Source organism: Suncus etruscus, chromosome 7 (genome assembly GCF_024139225.1).
Source record: "Suncus etruscus isolate mSunEtr1 chromosome 7, mSunEtr1.pri.cur, whole genome shotgun sequence".
NCBI lineage: Eukaryota > Metazoa > Chordata > Mammalia > Eulipotyphla > Soricidae > Suncus > Suncus etruscus.
Window position 1 is genome coordinate 53,575,154 of NC_064854.1, and position 17,417 is coordinate 53,592,570.

The 17,417-nt window shown below is 50.4% G+C and overlaps 1 protein-coding gene across 1 annotated transcript in view; it reads right to left on the minus strand.

Moving 5' to 3' along the window:
- Positions 1–2,213: 2,213 nt before the first annotated feature.
- The window catches only part of LAMC2 (laminin subunit gamma 2), a 45,311-nt gene continuing 30,107 nt past the window's right edge, over positions 2,214–17,417 (minus strand). Inside the window, exons 12-23 of the mRNA XM_049777576.1 lie at positions 17,046–17,191; positions 14,350–14,503; positions 13,734–13,939; positions 10,915–10,994; positions 9,861–10,013; positions 8,839–8,983; positions 6,749–6,898; positions 6,213–6,327; positions 5,895–6,094; positions 4,365–4,523; positions 4,159–4,258; positions 2,214–2,467 (exon numbers count right to left, since the gene is read on the minus strand). Coding sequence (XP_049633533.1) covers positions 2,214–2,467; positions 4,159–4,258; positions 4,365–4,523; positions 5,895–6,094; positions 6,213–6,327; positions 6,749–6,898; positions 8,839–8,983; positions 9,861–10,013; positions 10,915–10,994; positions 13,734–13,939; positions 14,350–14,503; positions 17,046–17,191 — 1,862 coding nt within the window. The remainder of the gene's footprint in view (positions 2,468–4,158; positions 4,259–4,364; positions 4,524–5,894; positions 6,095–6,212; positions 6,328–6,748; positions 6,899–8,838; positions 8,984–9,860; positions 10,014–10,914; positions 10,995–13,733; positions 13,940–14,349; positions 14,504–17,045; positions 17,192–17,417) is intronic.

Sequence of the window (17,417 nt, forward strand, 5' to 3'; positions counted from 1 at the left end):
GTCCACCTCAAAGGCAGAGTTTAGTTAGAAATGAATTGTGTCCCTAAGAACTGTATATTTAAAAAGATCTGGGGGTTGGACCGGAGTAATAGCACAGCTGGTAGGATGTTTGCCTTATGTGCAATGAACCTGGATTTGATCTCCTGCATCCCATATGGTCCCCAAGCCTGCCAGGAGTAATTTCTGAGCACAGAGCCAGGAGCAACCAATCCCTGAGTATGGCTGGGTGTGGTTAAAAAAAAAAAAAGATCTGGGGGTTGACAGGAGAGAGATAGGACAGAGAGGAAGGCCCTTGTCTTGCACTTGACCAAAAGATGTTGGTCCATAGGGTCCTCTAACCCCATCCAGAAGTGATTCCTGAACACAGCCAGGAATTATCCCTGAGCACAGAGCTAGGAATCAGCTTCAAGTACAAAGCTAGGAGTAATCCCTGAGCATGGAGCCAGGAATCATTCCTGAGTCCCCAAACCAAAAAACATCCATGGCTAAAACATTAGCTTTGTCCATGGGAACCCCAAGGGTTTCATTCCTGGTCCCTCAAAAAAAAAAAAAAAAAACCTGAACCTGCAAACCCACCCAGGGAAGATGAGGAAATTAAGTGGGTGAGGCAGCCCCCAAGCGCCCTGCTGAGCTGAATGCACTTCTAGATTTTTCCAGAAATTTCCCATGATGTGTATGACTGGACTCCCCTGTTGCTGGTGCATCAGGGCGGGGTGACATCTGGATGGAGACACTATGGGGCCAGCTGGGTGTTGCCAAAACCCAAAGTGCTCCCTGGGGCGTAGGGATGGGGTGGGCGGCACTTGCAACATCTGCAGCTGAGAAAAGAGAATACGCAGGCCAAGGGATAAAGCAAGACAAACAGCCAGACGAGCAAAGTTTGCAAGTTATTTATTCCTTTTTTTTTAATTATATTTTATTTTTGGGTCACACCAGCAGTGCTCAGGGCTAACTCCTGACTCTGCACTCAGGAAACATTCCTGAAGGGGTTCAGGGACCCTATGGGATGCTGGACCCATCTCTGTCTTTCTGGGCTTGTTCTTTTTTATTTTTATTTTTTTTAATTTTTTTTTAAGGTTTATCTTTCTCATTGGGCTCTAAGAGGGCAAATACTGCTGGAACAATCCCGGCACATAGAAGGTCCTTAATAAATAGGTGTTGGGAAAGTGGGAAGGCAAACCGGGCTTGGATGGGAGAATAGACTCCCCAAGCACAAGGAAAGAGATTCTTACACTTGACAGGGAGAGAGAGAGAGACAGAGAGACTGACAGAGACAGAAAGACAGAGGCAGAGAGACAGAGAGAATAAAACATGACACCCCCTCCACCCCACTGCCTTCTGGAATATTTGAAAGGTCCAGACTGAATTGATCCCCCAAACCTCTGAATCCAGCCCCTCTGCAATCAATGCTCCAGTAGCAAGTTTCTCGCTTATCATTGGAAATCCAGCCCGGACTGACTTTACGGGGAAAGGGTTTGACCCAAGATACTGGTGCTCAGTGCTAAGTTTCTGGGCTGTGACCCAGAGAAGGCCAGAGGGTTTCACAGGGGCATGGTGCTAGCAGGCACCAGCCTTACAGGGGTCCCTGGCCCCCACCTTTGCCCCATCACTACACATCTCTAGTGGCTGGGAAATGCAAGTGGTTCAGTCCAGCTGGGTGCCAAGGGGGAGGCCAACAGGACAGCAGGTCAGGCTATAGACAGGAGGATTTTATTGGCCTCAGTAGGCTGGAGAATTTTATGCCTGGGCCAAGTTAAAAAAAATTTTTTTTTACTTTTCATATCACAGAACGGGATGTCTAACTTAGCACCATTTTTTCATACTCCCGGACCTTGTCTTTTTAATTTTTTTTGTTTTGATGCTCAGGTCTTACTCCTAGCTCTGAGTTCAGGAATCACTCCTGAATGGGGGGCGGGGGGGGGGGCTCAGGAGATCCTCTAGAGGTGCCAGGGATAAAATACGGGTGGTTCACATGCAAGGCAAGTGCCCTAACCACTGTATATCTCTCCGGCCCCCCATCTTGAAGGATTTACCAGCAGCTAAAAATGCCTGAGTGTTAAGTCCCCACCCACCCCACCCATGAGGGACCAGGCTCAGGGGGTGCCCCCCTAGATGCTGCCTGCTCCCCACCCAGCACCCTGATCCCATCAGGCCAGGGAAGTACATCCAAGGGTGGTCCCCGCATCACCCTTGTGAGCCAGACCCCAGAAGCATCAGTGCTGCTCTAGCGCCTGTGTGTTGTAACAGCCCGGGGGCAGGTGGTCCCGGATGTCCTCCAGGTTGCGGACATCTGCCAGCACCGCATCAATGCTACGCTCCAGCGAACTCAGCCGACCACTCTGTCTTCTTGCTCGTGCCTCCAGCTCAGCCAGCAGTGGCCGTAGCTTGCCTTGCACTTGCGCTTTGGCCTGCGACAGCTTCAGCTCCAATTGCACCAGCCCCTCTTCATCCAAGCTGCCAGGCTGGTCTGGGGGGGGGGGCGCGTAAAAGGGGGTCAACATAGGGATGGGGAAATCCACACCCCCAGAGGGACCCGATAGTGAGTTTAAGACCAACTGGTGGGGCCCGGAGAGTTAGCACAGCGGCGTTTGCCTTACAAGCAGCCGATCCAGGACCAAAGGTGGTTGGTTCAAATCTCCGTGTCCCATATGGTCCCCCGTGCCTGCCAGGAGCTATTTCTGAGCAGACAGCCAGGAGCCAACCCTGAGCAATGCTGGGTGTGGCCCCCCAAAAAGAAAAAAACAAAGACCAACTGGTGCATGTCTTTGCCTCCACCATTGATTTTTTTTTTTCTCCTTTCTTTGGGGCTTTGGGGCCATGTTCTGGTAAGTCAGCACTTATTCCTGACTCTGCACTCAGGGATCCTTGGCTCTATGCTCTGGTAGCACTTGAAGAACCATATGTGGTATCAGGGATTGAACCTGGGTCAGCAGGATGCCAGACAGGAAGTTTAACCTCTGCCCTGGATTATCTCTGTGGCTCTGACACCTGAGATAATTTTACTGTCATGCTTTTTCTTTTGTTTTGGGGTCGTACTTACCTGTGTTCAGGGACAACTCCTGACAGGCAAGGGGGCCTATGGGGTGCTTGGGATTGAATCCAAGGGAGACATGTTCTCCTGCTGTCCTATCACTCAGCCCCTTGCTGTGTTCCTTTCTGTCCTTTAGTCCTGGCTGATAGTACAGTAGGTAGGGCACTTGCCTTGTACATAGGTGGCCCAGTTTTGATACTGGCATCCCATAGGGTCCCCCAAGCACCACCAGGAGATATACTGAGTGCAGAGCCAGAAGTAACCCCTGAGCACACCAGGTGTGACCCAAACTAAACAAAACAAAAGAATTAAAGCTGGCTGGGTTTCAGGTGGTGGTTTTAAGTTCCAAGGAAACTTTCGTAGCATGGATTCCACTAAGCAACTCTGCTCCCCCAGCCTCTTCTCCAGTAACGTTAGCTCTATCATTCGTGGCCACTGCTTTGCCTTGGGCCTGAGAGTGGAAAAAAGGCCCAGGTTCTGCCACTGTGGGGATGAATCCCAGCTGTCAGGAAATGATGTAAGCGTTTGTCCTGGCCCCAAACATCGGGGATGCAGCTTAGCCCTTTGTTTACTCCTTGACTTGAAATGCTGTTGAATTTGTTCACATCTGCCTTAGCTGCTGGAATTTAAAACCAAGTCAGCTGGGGCCAGAACAATGGCACAGCAGTGTGGGTATTTGCCTTGCACGTGGCTAACCCGGGTTCCATCCCTGGCATCCCATAGGATTCTCACAGCAACATCAGGAGTGATACCTGAGTGCAGAGCCAGGACTAACTCCTGAGGATCACCATATGTGGGCTCCCCTCCAAGAAAATAAATGATTCATCAGAGGCAGATGGAATTGTGACTGAATGGCAAAGCTTCTGCCTGTCATATGAAACCTGGGCTTGATCCCCGGCGGCACCACCAAAACTAAGCACCACCACCAAAGAGAAAAAAAATAACAACAAAGAGACCTATTTTAGAGATGGTAAAATTGAGCTCCAAGAATACCAGGAAGAAGCACCAGGCACCTGGGCACTGCAGGAAGGTTCTGGACAGTTCGTAGGGGCTGTGGGAATTCCACTCAGCTAGGTGGGGCCCAGCAAGACCCCAGGGAGAGGCAGCAGCTCTAATAATGGTCCTACCTATCAGGTGCAAGATGCTGTTCAAATCATTCAGTGTGTCCTGGATGGAGACACTGGCACTCTTGGCTTTGGTCTCAGCTCTCTGGGCCTCATTTGTTACCTGGGTAAGAGAGACACATAAGCCCATCTGGGAAGAACCCTGCCCCCGGGCCCCTATTTTCATGGTAAATCCAAGGAGCTCTCCAGGGAGGGCTAGCATGACTCACCTTCTGCACAGCGTCTTCCTGCTCATCCAGTGCCTGCCCTTTACTCTCCAGGGTGCCCTCCACATCCCTCAATTCACCCCTCAGTGTTGCCAGCTCCTTCTCCAGTGCCAGGGCACCATCGGCAGTCATGTTGGCTTCTGCGTTCAGACTCCCCATCTCCTGGGGGAAGGAAAGGTGCCAGAGCAGAGAAAGAAAGATGGGTGAGGTGGGATAGGAGCACAATAGGGAGGGCACTTGCCTTGCACACAGCCGACCTGGGTTCAATCCCTGGCATCACATATGGTATCCTGAGCCCTGTCAGGAGTGAGATCTGAGTGCAGATCCAGGAGTAACCCTGACCATCACTGGGTGTGGCCAAAAAAAAAAACAAAACAAAAAAAAAGGTGGGTGAAGCATAGAAAGTATCTGAAGTCAGTTGCAGGTGCCCAGAGTTGGAGAAGGGAGGAGAAGGTCTGCTTAGAGCCATACCTGCCCCAAGTTCTGCCTCTGACAAGCTAAACTGAGGCAATCTGCCTCTAGGAATGGGAAGGGAGGGGTCTCAACATGGACCAGGAAGAATATGGTTTGTTTTCCAGATCAGCGCTCTTCTTGCCAAGGGGCACCAAGCCCAATCATAACCAGTTGGGCCCTGGAGAGATAGTGGGTAGGATACAGTTCTCCCAGTATCCCATATGGTCCCCTGAGCCCCAGCAGGAGTAATTCCTGAGCACAAAGCCAGGAGTAAGGTTTGAGCACTTGCCAGGTGTGCCCCTCCCCACAAAAAAAAAAAAAAAAAAAGAACCAGTGAGGAAATGCCCTAGAGAGGGACATTCCTTTCACTGTCTCATGTTTCTCTGCTACTGCAGTTTTATTCATTCATTTTTAGTTCAGGGGATTCCTGGCAATGCTGGGGTCAACTCTTGGGAAGGAGCCCCCATACCCTGTGCTGAGGACTGAATCTGGGGCTTGAATTTGGGGTTCTTGCCTGCAAAGCACTTTGAATTATCTTCCTGAAATCTTCTCAAGGACTTTATTAGGATTTTTGGGTGAGCTGAATTTGGGGTACAGAGAAAGCAGTTGCACATTTTTTTTTGTTTTATTTTGGGGCCACCCCGGCAGCACTCAAGCATTACTCCTGGCTCTGCACTCAGAAATCACTCCTGGCAGGCTTGGGGACCCTATGGGTTGCTGGGGATCAAACCCAAATCAGCTGCATGCAAGGCAAATGGCTTCCCCCGTGCTATCACTACGGCCCCTGACAGTTGTGAGTCTTGATCATGACTGTTAGGAAGCCATAAGAGAGAGAAGAAGGCACATGGCCAATCTGGGTTCTATCCCTGGGTTGGGTTACATACAACCCCAAAACGAAGAAGAAAGGAGTTGAAACAGAGAGAAAGGCTGGAGTTCTGGGCTGATGAGGTTTGTTGGGAGAAGGTGGCCACAGAAGTGAGAAGGTCCCTGAACTCCAGAAACCCGTGCAGCTGGTGCCCCTCCCTGACTCTCCCCATGGTGCCAAGGGCTGCTCCAGTACCTGTGCAGGACTCTCCGTACCTGCTCCATCTTGCCCGTGATCTGCAGGGCTTCTGTGGCTGCCTGCTTTGCCCTCTGGGTGTCGGTGACAGCGCCATCCAGGGCCGCTGCAGCTTGCTCACTCTTGTCACTGGCCTCAACCACTTTCCGGCTGATGAGGGACAATCTCTTCATGGCGTCCTCCGCCTCGGCTCTCTTGTCTTCGACCTGCAGGTCAAACTCTGAATCGAAGGCAAGAAAGCACCTTGAGGTTGAGCAACACTGACCTTGAGACAGTGGCAAAAATTCGGAAAGCAATTGGAAGGGGGGGTACCCCTGTGCCCCGGCACTGGCCTGCACCTCTCAGAGTCTTCAAGATGTTCTCTACTTCATAAAAAGTGGCGTTGCCCATACTCAGTGCTTCCTGGGCACGTGTTTTAGCCAGGTTGGCTCGGGAAAGCAGCTGATTCGAATCCTGGAAATTAAATGGACAACATGGGCTTAGAGAAGGAGTTAGCCTCCTGCCAGGACATACATTATCACAGCACAACCTCTGTAACAACACAACCTTTCCAGCGGCAACCTCTTCTCTGAGCTCTGGGACAGGTCTAGAGGGGACACTCTGCCCAACCCTCCTCCCAGGGCCACCTCCAACAAGATGAACTGAGCGAATCCTAATTTGGCCCCCAAGATGCTGTCAGGGCTCCAGGACACCGGTGAGACCAAATTGACGGTCAGAACTATGAGTTCCTAGTGAGACCCCTGAGGGTTGGCTCTGGAGCAGAGGCTGAATGGAGGATACCCAGGTCTTTTGACCTCAGGAAGAGGTCCAGGAGCCGCCAGACCTTGTCTTTCTGCTTCCAGTGGTTTCTGCCTGCATGTTAACCCGAGCATACCTGTCTTGAGTTCTTTCCATCCTGAAGAAGTGTTTGCGTTTCTTTTTCCCAGTTCCCCAGGCTGCTACGGGCAAGGTTAAACTCCTCCATGTGCTTCGTCACCAGACTGGCCAGAGTATCTGCACTTTGTTGAATCCTCTCCACTTCTGCCTAGGGGCCAAAGGCATGAAGGAGTTGGCATTTCTGCTCTGCACCAGTGTCTCTGGTGAAGAACTGCCGGGACCAGCATTCAACAAGAAAATGACCCACTAGAAATGAAGTGCAGCACTCCCAAGCTTCAGACGAACTTTGTGTCTGTTCGCTTTTCCCCTGATTAGTTTATATAAGCACAGAGACACATCTTGGGAAAACCATAGTGAATGCCTCTTCCTGGAGGTAGAAAGTGTCATCTTAATCTAATAAATTTGGTTTCCTTTTGTTGCAGGGCTGGGTGGGGTGGTTTTAGGGTCATAGCCAGCAGTACTCAGGGACTCGTGCTTAGGAGTACCCCATAGCGGTGCTCAGAGGATCATATTTTGTGTATGTTCTTTGCCACCAAGGCACGTGCCAGCACAACTGTATTAATTCATTTGATGAATCAGTGGCAGAAACAATGCTAATATTTTTGTGTGTTTCTTTTTTATTTTGGAGATCTACACCCAGAAGTGCTCAGCAGACCATATGGAATGTTGAAATCAAACCTGAGCTGGCGACATGCAAAGCAAACATCTTACATGCTGTACTATTTCTATGGCCCAGAAATGATGCAAAACCTTTTTGTTTGTTTTAAGCCACACCCAAAGGTGCTCAGGGATTACTCCTGGCTCTGCACCCAGGAATTACTCTTGGTTGTGCTTGGGGATCACCTGGCAAGCCAGGGATAGAACCCAGGTGGGCAACACACAAGGCAAGTGTCCCGGGACCGGGAAGGTGGCGCTAGAGGTAAGGTGTCTACCTCCTAGTGTAGGACGGACCGCGGTTCGATCACCCGGCGTCCCATATGGTCCCCCCAAGCCAGGGGCGATTTCTGAGCGCATAGCCAGGAGTAACCCCTGAGCGTCAAACGGGTGTGGCCCAAAAACCAAAAAAAAAAAAAAAAAAAAAAAAAAAAAGGCAAGTGTCCCACTTGCTCTATTATATTGCTCCTGTCCAGAAATGATGCCAAACTTTTGGGAATAACAACACTCTTCTGAGAAGTTGTCCTGTGAGGGGAGGTACTGCCCGTGTGACCCAAATATAAGTAGCAAACCAACTCCAGACACTTAAAAGAGTTTTCAACAAATCCCAAAGTTCAGGGGGAGATAGAAAAATATGGCTCCATGGCTAGTTTCAGGGCCTTTTAGGGGGACCAAATTGAGGATAAATAACAAAGACACGGGGCCGGAGAGATAGCACATCGGTGTTTGCCTTGCAAGCAGCTGACCCAGGACCCAAAGTGGTTAGTTCGAATCCTGGTGTCCCATATGCTCCCCCGTGCCTGCCAGGAGCTATTTCTGAGCAGATAGCCAGGAGTAACTTCGGGTGTGGCCCAAAAACCAAAATAATAATAATAATAATAATAATAATAACAACAACAACAAAGGCACAGGCTTGAGATAGTACAGGGGTCAAGGCACTTTCTTGCCAATAGCAAGCCATTTCTATCACTAGATTCTTATATGGTACCCCAAGCCCACCAGAAGTGATCCCTGAGCACAGAGCCAGGAGTAAGACCTGACTTTGGTCCCAAACTCAAACTTCCACCTACACACACACTCTTCCAAAAAAATTTTTTTTTGGCTTTTGTGTCACACTCAGCAGGACTCAGCGGTTACTTCTGGCTCTATGCTCAGAAATCACTCCTGGCAGGCTTGGGGGGCCACATGGGATGCCGGGATTCGAACCACCGTCCTTCTGCATGCAAGGCAAACACCTTACCTTCATGCTATCTCTCCGGCCCCTCCAAAATTTTTTTTAAATAAGCAAGGAAATAAACAGTGAAGAGAAATAGGAGAGTTGTGCACATGGAAAAGACCAACTAGAATGAATGGGGCTGTAAAGAAGCTGCCAGGGAAAGTGGCTTTATGTCACTTCACCCATCCATGAAGCACCACACACAGGCCGTGTCTCACCTGGAATGACTGGCCGGTGGTCCTCTGGAGCTGAGTCACAGCTTCCGAGAGCTGCAGGCTCTGCTGATAAGAGCCGTCTGCTTCTGAGCTGGCGTGGGCTGCATCCTGGGCCAGCAGCTGGGCCAGAGTCTTAGTCTTCTCCAATCTGAGAGAAGAGAGAGAGGGAGAGATAAAGAGAAAGGAGAGAGAAAGAGAGAGAGAGAGAGAGAGAGAGAGAGAGAGAGAAAGGAGAGAGAGAGAAAGGAGAGAGAGAGAAAGGAGAGAGAGAGAGAGAGAGAAAGGAGAGAGAGAAAGGGGAGGGAGAGAGAGAGAGAGAGAGAGAGAGAGAGAGAGAGAGAGATCGATCAGTCCATGATTGATCCCTTTCCTGAAGCAACCATGGTGCCTGCCATCTTGAAAGTATGTTCTGGATCTGTTAGTATAAACCCAATAAAATTGAGATCACTGTCCTGCTCCACAATTGAAACAGCTAAACAAAAATGTTTCAGGGGTGGTGGTTAAGGCCACACTTTGGGGGGTACCCAGAGCTTACTCGTGGCTCAGGGATTCCTCCTGGCAGGGCTTGGGGTGCCAGGGATCAAGTCAATGGCAGCTGCTTATGAAGCAAGTGCCCTTTCGTCTTACTAGCTCTCCAGACCTCAAGGATTTACGTCATTGTTGTTTTTGCTGGTTTTCCTTTAGGGCCTATCCCTTGTGGTGCTTAGGGATCCCTCCTGGCAGTTTCAGCTGGCTACCAGCACCTTAACCCCTGCACTAGATTTCAAACCTCTGACTACCAGCTTTAATATTTATGCACTTCAGGATCTGGAACATTCAACTCCTGTTTCCCAATTCTTTCTTTGGCCACACCCAGCCATACGATGCTGGGGATCAAACCCTGGTCAGCTGTGTGCAAGGCTGTACCCACTGTACTATCTCTCTGACCCTCATCTGTTCTTATTAAGGAAACCTGGGTGGCTGGGCAGAGATCCCATTATCCCCCAGGGAGATGATGATCCCCATGAGGACCTATCCGCACATACCTTCTTACCAGCCCTTGTACCAGGGCACCATCCACACTGCCCCCTGTACCACTGCCTCCTTGCAGAGCTTCACGGGCCAACGCCAAGGCTTGGTTCGAATAATCCTCAGCTTCCCGGGCCAGCTGTGCAGCGTTGCTAGCTGATTCCACATGGCTGCAAGAATGGGGGGGGGGGTCAGCACAAAGGCCTGGGCACCCCACCAATGGATAAGAGAAAGGGGACTACTTTCACTTGAAATGCAAAACCATTTCGGTGGAAAGTTCTAGAAGCTTCAAGTGTTGCAACATGGAGCCTTGCCATTGGGCCTTTGGAGATCTTGTCCTGATTCAGAGAGTATGGGGTGTAGATGGGTGGGAGCAGCCTGAAGATGCTAAAATATTGCACCCCCTACATGCCTTTTTGCATCTATGAGTTACACACACACACACACACACACACACACACACACACACTTATTTTTGCTGAACCTCTAATTCAGCCGACACCCCAGAGGCAAAGCCAAGGAATCAAATTCTTTCCACCTCTCACTGTTGCCAGCTCCAGGTTCTGCGCCTTGAGGAAAGCCAGCCCCAGGATGCGGCTCAAGCTAGGCACAAACCCAAAATTTCTAAATTTCCTTTTGGAATCAGCAACCCTTTTCCCCCCACCCACAGAAATTCCTTGCAGCGAGGCAACAGGGGTGGGAGTGTTGTCCGGGTCTGGAACCCCGCAAAGCCGGTTTTCCCAAGAAAGCCACCCTCCTCAGCAAACTCGGCCCCCCACCTCTAGCAAAGGTCTTCAAGTTGCTACTTGTTCACTCAGAGCTGCTGCAGCTCTGCCCAAAGCTGATTCACAGCACCTGCCCAAGTAGGGGTGATGGACTGTCCCCTCTGGCCAGCCTCTGAGTCACAAGAAATCTGGCTGACTCCCCAACTTGCCCCCTGCCAAGTAACCATGCGTAGAGGCCACCTACAACGGCCCCAAAGTGAAGGGATTCAGCATCTTGAAGGGGCACCCCTTTTCCCAGCTCCTCTGGGGGGGCATGGTAGGAACAGAGGGGTCTGGCACTGCTCACCTGTCCGCCAATCGTGCTGCCTCCTGCGCCAGTCTCTTGAAGCCATTTGGCCCCTCGTAGTGGTCGGTGGACGGGATGTTCTGCAAAATATGGGACTTGTTTAAGGCTTTGCACTTGGCCATGAAGCTTAAACAGCTTTGCATCTGTTTACTCAGAACAGCTTGTCCCTACCAGGTCCCTGAGGTTTGGACAAGGGTCTGGCTTGGCTCAGCCCTGTGATTCCAGCAGAAAACAAAAGTAGTTACAAAGAGAACAGAGAGATGCAAGTTCAGAAATGTCGAGAGTGAACATGATAGGTCTGGAGTTATTTAAAAAAAAAATCTGATCCTATGGGGTCCAGATCCATAGCACAGTGGGGAGGCCATTTGACTTGCACACGGTCAACCGGGGTTTGATTCCCAGGATCCCACAGAGTCCCCTGAGCTCTGCCCAGTGTGGCTCCCCCCTCAAAAAAAATATAGCCCTATTTTCAGACATAGTTCAAGATCTGGCAAACATATATCCATTTTGATTGGTTTTTGCTTGTGTGTGGGGGGCAGGGATTTTGGCCACACCTGGCAGTGTTCAGGGTTTTTTCCTGGCTCTGTGCTCAGAGATCATTCAAGGGACCGTGGCAGTGTCTGTGATCAGACCTAAGTCAGCCATGTGCAAGGTAAATGTCCTCCCTCCTGTGCTTGCTCTCCAACCCTCTCAACAATAAACATTTTAGTTTGCAGAAAGATACTATTTTTGTTTGTTTTGGGAGCACAGCTGGCAGTTCGCAAGGATTACTCCTGGTTTTGTGCTCAGGAATCTCTCTTGGCAGGCTCAGGGAGGACACTATGGAGTTCTGGAGATAGAACCCAGGTTGGCTGCATACAAGACAAATGCCCTCTCCACTGTACTATCACTCCTAGAGAAACATAAGTTAATTTTTTATAAGTGCCTTAATTCATCATCTTGTTATCATCTAATTTCATTTATGTCCCTTATATCCACTATCATTCTTATTATCACTACTGCCTTTTTTTTTAGTCCAAAAGAGAAATCTACCCATCTATTACCAAATGCTTGATAAAACTGTCCCTCACTACACTACAAGCTACATTTATCCTTGAGATAGGGCGTATTTGCTATGCGTGCAGCTGACCCAGGTTTTTTTGTTGTTGTTGTTTGTTTTTTTGTTTTTGGGCCACACCCGGTGACACTCAGGGGTTACTCCTGGCTATGCACTCAGAAGTCGCTCCTGGCTTGGGGGACCATATGGGACACTGGGGGATCGAACCTCGGTCCGTCCTAGGCTAGTGCAGGCAAGGCAGGCACCTTACCTCTAGCACCACTGCCCAGCCCCTGACCCAGGTTCTATACCCAGCATCCCATATGGTCCCCCAAGCCTGCCAAGAGAGATTTCTGAGTGCAGAGCCAGTAGTAACCCCTTAGCACCACCTGGTGTGGCCCATAAATAAACAAACATAAATAAACAAAAAGGAATCAGGTAGTGGGGAGAGGTGGGAGGGAATTGCTTGGGGTCACTCACTGGTCCTGGGACCGGAGTTGGAATATTGGATGCCTGAAACTCTATTGCCAACATCTTTGTAAATAAAAATGAAAATGAGAAAGAATGAAGGAGAAAGGGGAGGGAAGGGGGAAAAAAAGAAAATATTTGCATGAGGCAATTCCCTGAGAGAACAAAGTAAAAGAAAAAAATATTTGAGACTCATACAATTAATTAACAACTAAAGTTCACTAAGAGTTTTCCAAGAAATGCCAGAGAGATAATACAGTAGTGATGGTGCTTGCCTTGCATGTGGCTCAACCCTATTCAATCTTTAGTACCCATATGGTCCCTTGAACCAGCCAAGCGTGATATCTGAGCACAGACCAGGAGTAAACCCTGAGCACAGCTGAGTTTGATACAAAACAAAAACAAAAGCAAAACAAACAAGAAAAGGTTTTCAAGGCTATTTTTTTTTAATCTAGAAGTGTTAGGGCTAAATGCAATTTCTTATTTGTCATTTGTGAGGTATCCTTTCCCCAAGGCCCTTACTTAAACTTCCTTTTGCGATGTTAATCCCACCTGGATGGTCAGACCCGCCCACAGACCCGCCACAGACCCCAAAACTGGGATGAGCAGGTCATTTTGTATAAAGAATTAAAGGTACTGGCTGAGGGGAAGGGAAGGGAAGAAGAAGCACAATAAAAGCAGCCAGGGAGCAGCAAGAGCAAAGAGCAAGAGGGAACAGAAAGCTTAGCAAAAAGTCATGTGAGGAAGAGCATATGGCGGACAGGGCCTTGGAATAAAAGCAAGCTGACTCCGATGAAACTTTGACTGCTTGTGAATCATTTCTCCACTGTTATCCTGTGTATCCACCTGAGGGGTTAGAAACACGATGCCTGGACCTGCCTCACCCAACATGTGGACTCTATGCATTAAATTTAATTTAAATCAACAGTTGTTGATCACTAAATCTGTCACAGAGAGGAGGGAAGGGGAGGGAAGGAAGAGCAAGGAAGGGAAGAGGAGGGGCTGGAAGCAGCTCAGCAGGCTGAGCCTTGCTTTGCACTCAGGAGTCACCTGGCTCAATCCCAGCACTGTAGGGCCCCCTTGAGCATGGCCCAGTGTAGGGGGAGAAGAAGCATTTTGCAAAGAGAACCAAGAGCATCAGGAAGGACGGTGAGTTGGAACTGGGAGAGAAGCCGCCACTGGGCCGCAGGGGACAAACACACATGTACACACACACACACACACACACACACACACACACACACACTGGGCCGCAGGGGGCAAACACACATGTACACACACACACACACACACACACACACACACACACACGTACAGCCTTGCGCAGCGCAGCCTCGCTCTCCTCCAGGTGTAGCTGCAGCTGGGACAGGTACCGCTGCGTGTCCTGCACACGGAGTTGGTTCTGCACACCCAGTGCTCGCACTCGCTCGGCCGCCTGCTGCAGCTCCTCCAGGCGCTGCTTGAAGCTGCCCTCTTGGCTCCTGACTCTGGCCAACTGGAGATGGAGGGATTGGACGGTGCCTATGAAGCAGGGAGCAGAGGCAAATGAATGCCTGCCTGAGAGGCTGGAATGCATGAGAACCCTCAAGCTGGACCAAGCCATAGCACAGTCTGGTGGGTGTTCGCCTTGCATGAGGCAGACCCAGGTTTCATCCCTAACATCCCATAGGGCCCCTCCCTCCAAGCCCCAGGAAATGACCCCCTGAGCACTGCTGGGTGTGGCATCCCACCCCCCTAAATTCCTCTAAAAATAAACCACCTGGGTGACTTTTCTGTTTTTGTCGTTCTGCTCCTTGGAAATGAACCTAGAGTCTGGTTCCCTTTATCAGGACTGTCTCCCCCACTTAAAGAAAACCCCTTGAAGACAGCTCTGATCTAGCCTGGCTTCATGCCCCAGGGGCCCAGGGCCTCCCACCCCAGCCCCACGTCACCTTCAGAAGCCTGGACTTCTCTCAGCATGTCCCTCAGTGTCTGCTCGACTTGCTGCATCCTGCCTTCCAGCTGCGCATCAGGCACTGTGCCACCAGCCTGAGCCTGGGACACCAGTATCTCAAGGCTCTGAAGCTCCCGTTTGATTGGGTCCAGCTGCAGGTACACGGGAAGGAGGTTTGGAACACCTAGAAATCCAGGAACCCAGCACTTTATACTTCCACCCCAAAGACTGGGCCGGTGGCAAGTTTAGACTCTTGAGAGTTTTGGGGGGCTGGAGCCATAGGACAGGGAGGAAGGCATTTGCCTTGCATACAGCTGACCCGGTTTCAATCTCCAGAATCCCATACCATTCCCTGAAAACCCACCAAGTGTGATCTCTTGAGTGCACAGCCAGGAGTCAGCCCTGGCTGACTGGGTATGGCCCCCAAACAAAACAAAATAAAAATAATAAAATGACCACGTGGGCCAAAGTGATAGCAAAGCTGGTAGGGTGCTTGCCTTGTATTCAGCTGACCCTGGTTTGTTCCCTGGCACCCCAGAGGGTCCCCCTGAGCAAAGCCAGGAATGAGTCCTGAAAACAGAGCCAGGAATGAGTCCCGAGAACAGAGCCAGGAATACAAGTCCTGAACACTGCCACATGTGATACCTCAAAGCCAAAATAAAAGAATAAAAGGGTTGTAAAGACAGTCCTGCAGGTAGGGTGCTTGCCTTGCATTGTGACCTCTTCATTAGTGCCCCCCACACCTAGCACAGTTGGGGTGCAAAGATTCTGCTCAGCCTTCAGCACTGAGCCAGAAGTAACCCCTAAGCACTGCAGGATAGGATTCAAACAAAACAAAACAAAACATCAAACTTTTAGCTTCAAAAACCAGACTGAATTGTTTCTACATTTGAGGTTCTTCCTGGGCCTTTGCTTTCCCCATCCCCTCCTTCCAGCCAAATATTAATCAGCAACAGCCTTGATTTCCTTCTCTGGAATTTGAATGAGAAATTTTGGAAGTCAATCCTCTCTGGCCAGTGCTGGTTATTTTCTGCCCCTCCCTCCCCCAGGCTCCCCTTTCTCTTTGCTTTCACTGTTTCACAAGAAAATCTCTGGGGGAACATTGCAGTGAGAAAGTGGCCTATTATCATGGAAAGAACTCGGGGATCTCAGAGTCTAGGATCAGGGCTGGGGTGGGGGTGAGACTATGCAGTCCCACCATCCCAATCATGTGACTTTGAAAAATGGCAGATTTTCCAAGACTCTGCGTGTTCCAGAAAAACCAAGATCACAGCCCAAATCATGCCACCTGCAAGCAAGGCAGGATTTGCTAAAAAGGGCTTTGAAAATGACATTTAAAAGAACATCTGGGGCCGGGTGGTGGCGCTAGAGGTAAGGTGCCTGCCTTGCCTGCCCTAGCCTTGGACGGACCCCGGTTCGATCCCCCGGTGTCCCATATGGTCCCAAGCCAGGAGCAACTTCTGAGCACATAGCCAGGAGTAACCCCTGAGTGTTACCGGGTGTGGCCCAAAAACCAAAAAAAAGAAAAAAAAAAAAAAAAAAAAAGAACATCTGGGGCTGGAGAAACAATACAGCAGGGAGGGCACTTGCCTTGCACTGGACGGAACCAGGCTCAATCCCAGGCATCCCATCAGGTCCCCTGAGCACTGCCAGGAGTGACCCCTGAGTGCAAAGCCAAGAGTGAACCCTGAGCACTGCTGAATGTGGTTGCCCAAATTAAAAACAAAAACAAAATTAAGAAAAAGGCATCAACCTAATATAGTGTAACCAGTAGGCCACATTCTGTTTAGTGTAACAATTTTTTTTTTGTTTGTTTGTTTTTGGGTCACACCCGGCGTTGCTCAGGGGTTACTCCTGGCTGTCTGCTCAGAAATAGCTCCTGGCAGGCACGGGGGACCATATGGGACACCGGGATTCGAACCAACCACTTTTGGTCCTGGATCGGCTGCTCGCAAGGCAAACGCCGCTGTGCTATCTCTCCGGGCCCTAGTGTAACAATTTTTTTTTTTTTTGTTTTTGGGCCACACCCGGTGACGCTCAGGTTACTCCTGGCTATGCGCTCAGAAGTTGCTCCTGGCTTGGGGGACCATATGGGACGCCGGGGGATCGAACCTCGGTCCGTCCTAGGCTAGCGCAGGCAAGGCAGGCACCTTACCTCCAGCGCCACCGCCCGGCCCCTAGTGTAACAATTTTTAAAGAAAAATCATGAACCTGGGGCTGGAGAGATTGTACGGGGGGTAAGGTACTTGCTTGCACACAACTAACCCTGGTACCTTAGACGGTCACCCAGAACGCTCCCGAGAGGTCACTGCTGAGCACAGAATCAAGAAAAACCTTGAGCACTGCTGGTATGAGCCAAAAAAACCAAAAGCCCATCCTCCAAAAAAGAAAAAAGAAACAGACCCACCCGAATCCCCAGGAGATAGGAAGGACCTGGTTCTATGTGGAAAGAACTGGTCAGAAAACAGGAAAAAGATTTTCTGGGGCCAGAGAGATTGGATAGCAGGGAAGGCACCTGCCTGGCACATGCCCAGGCACCCTGGCATTTTTGATCCTTGGCACCGCATAGGGTTCCCCGAGTCCACCAGGAGTGACCCCTCAGTGCAGAGTCAGTAGTCAGCTCTGAGCTGAGCATTGCTGGGTGTGGCCCAAAACAAAACGTTTTTCGTGAAGGAGCAAGGAACGTGGCTGCACCTGAGTCGTCACTCGGCTGTAGCAGGCAGGGCACCTGGTCAGCGCTGCCAGCTCACACCGGGGGCCCACGAAGCCTGGCTTGCACACGCAGCTGCCATCACTGCGACAGGGCACCGGCTCCGAGCCTGCAGGGTCGCAGCTGCAGGCTGGGGAGGAAAAACATGGAATGTCCGTCACCAAAACAGGCGCCTGTTCACCAACGGCGTCCCCCGTGCCCACCCTGCCTCCTTCCCGGCCCTTGTCTGAGACTGAGGATCCCAGGAGTCTAGTGGCAGGTGGGTTCGAGTACATGGGAGTGCATGCACATACATGATAGTACACAGGGTTGTGCAAGAACAGGGCAAGGCACATGCATGAACAAGAGCACAGTGC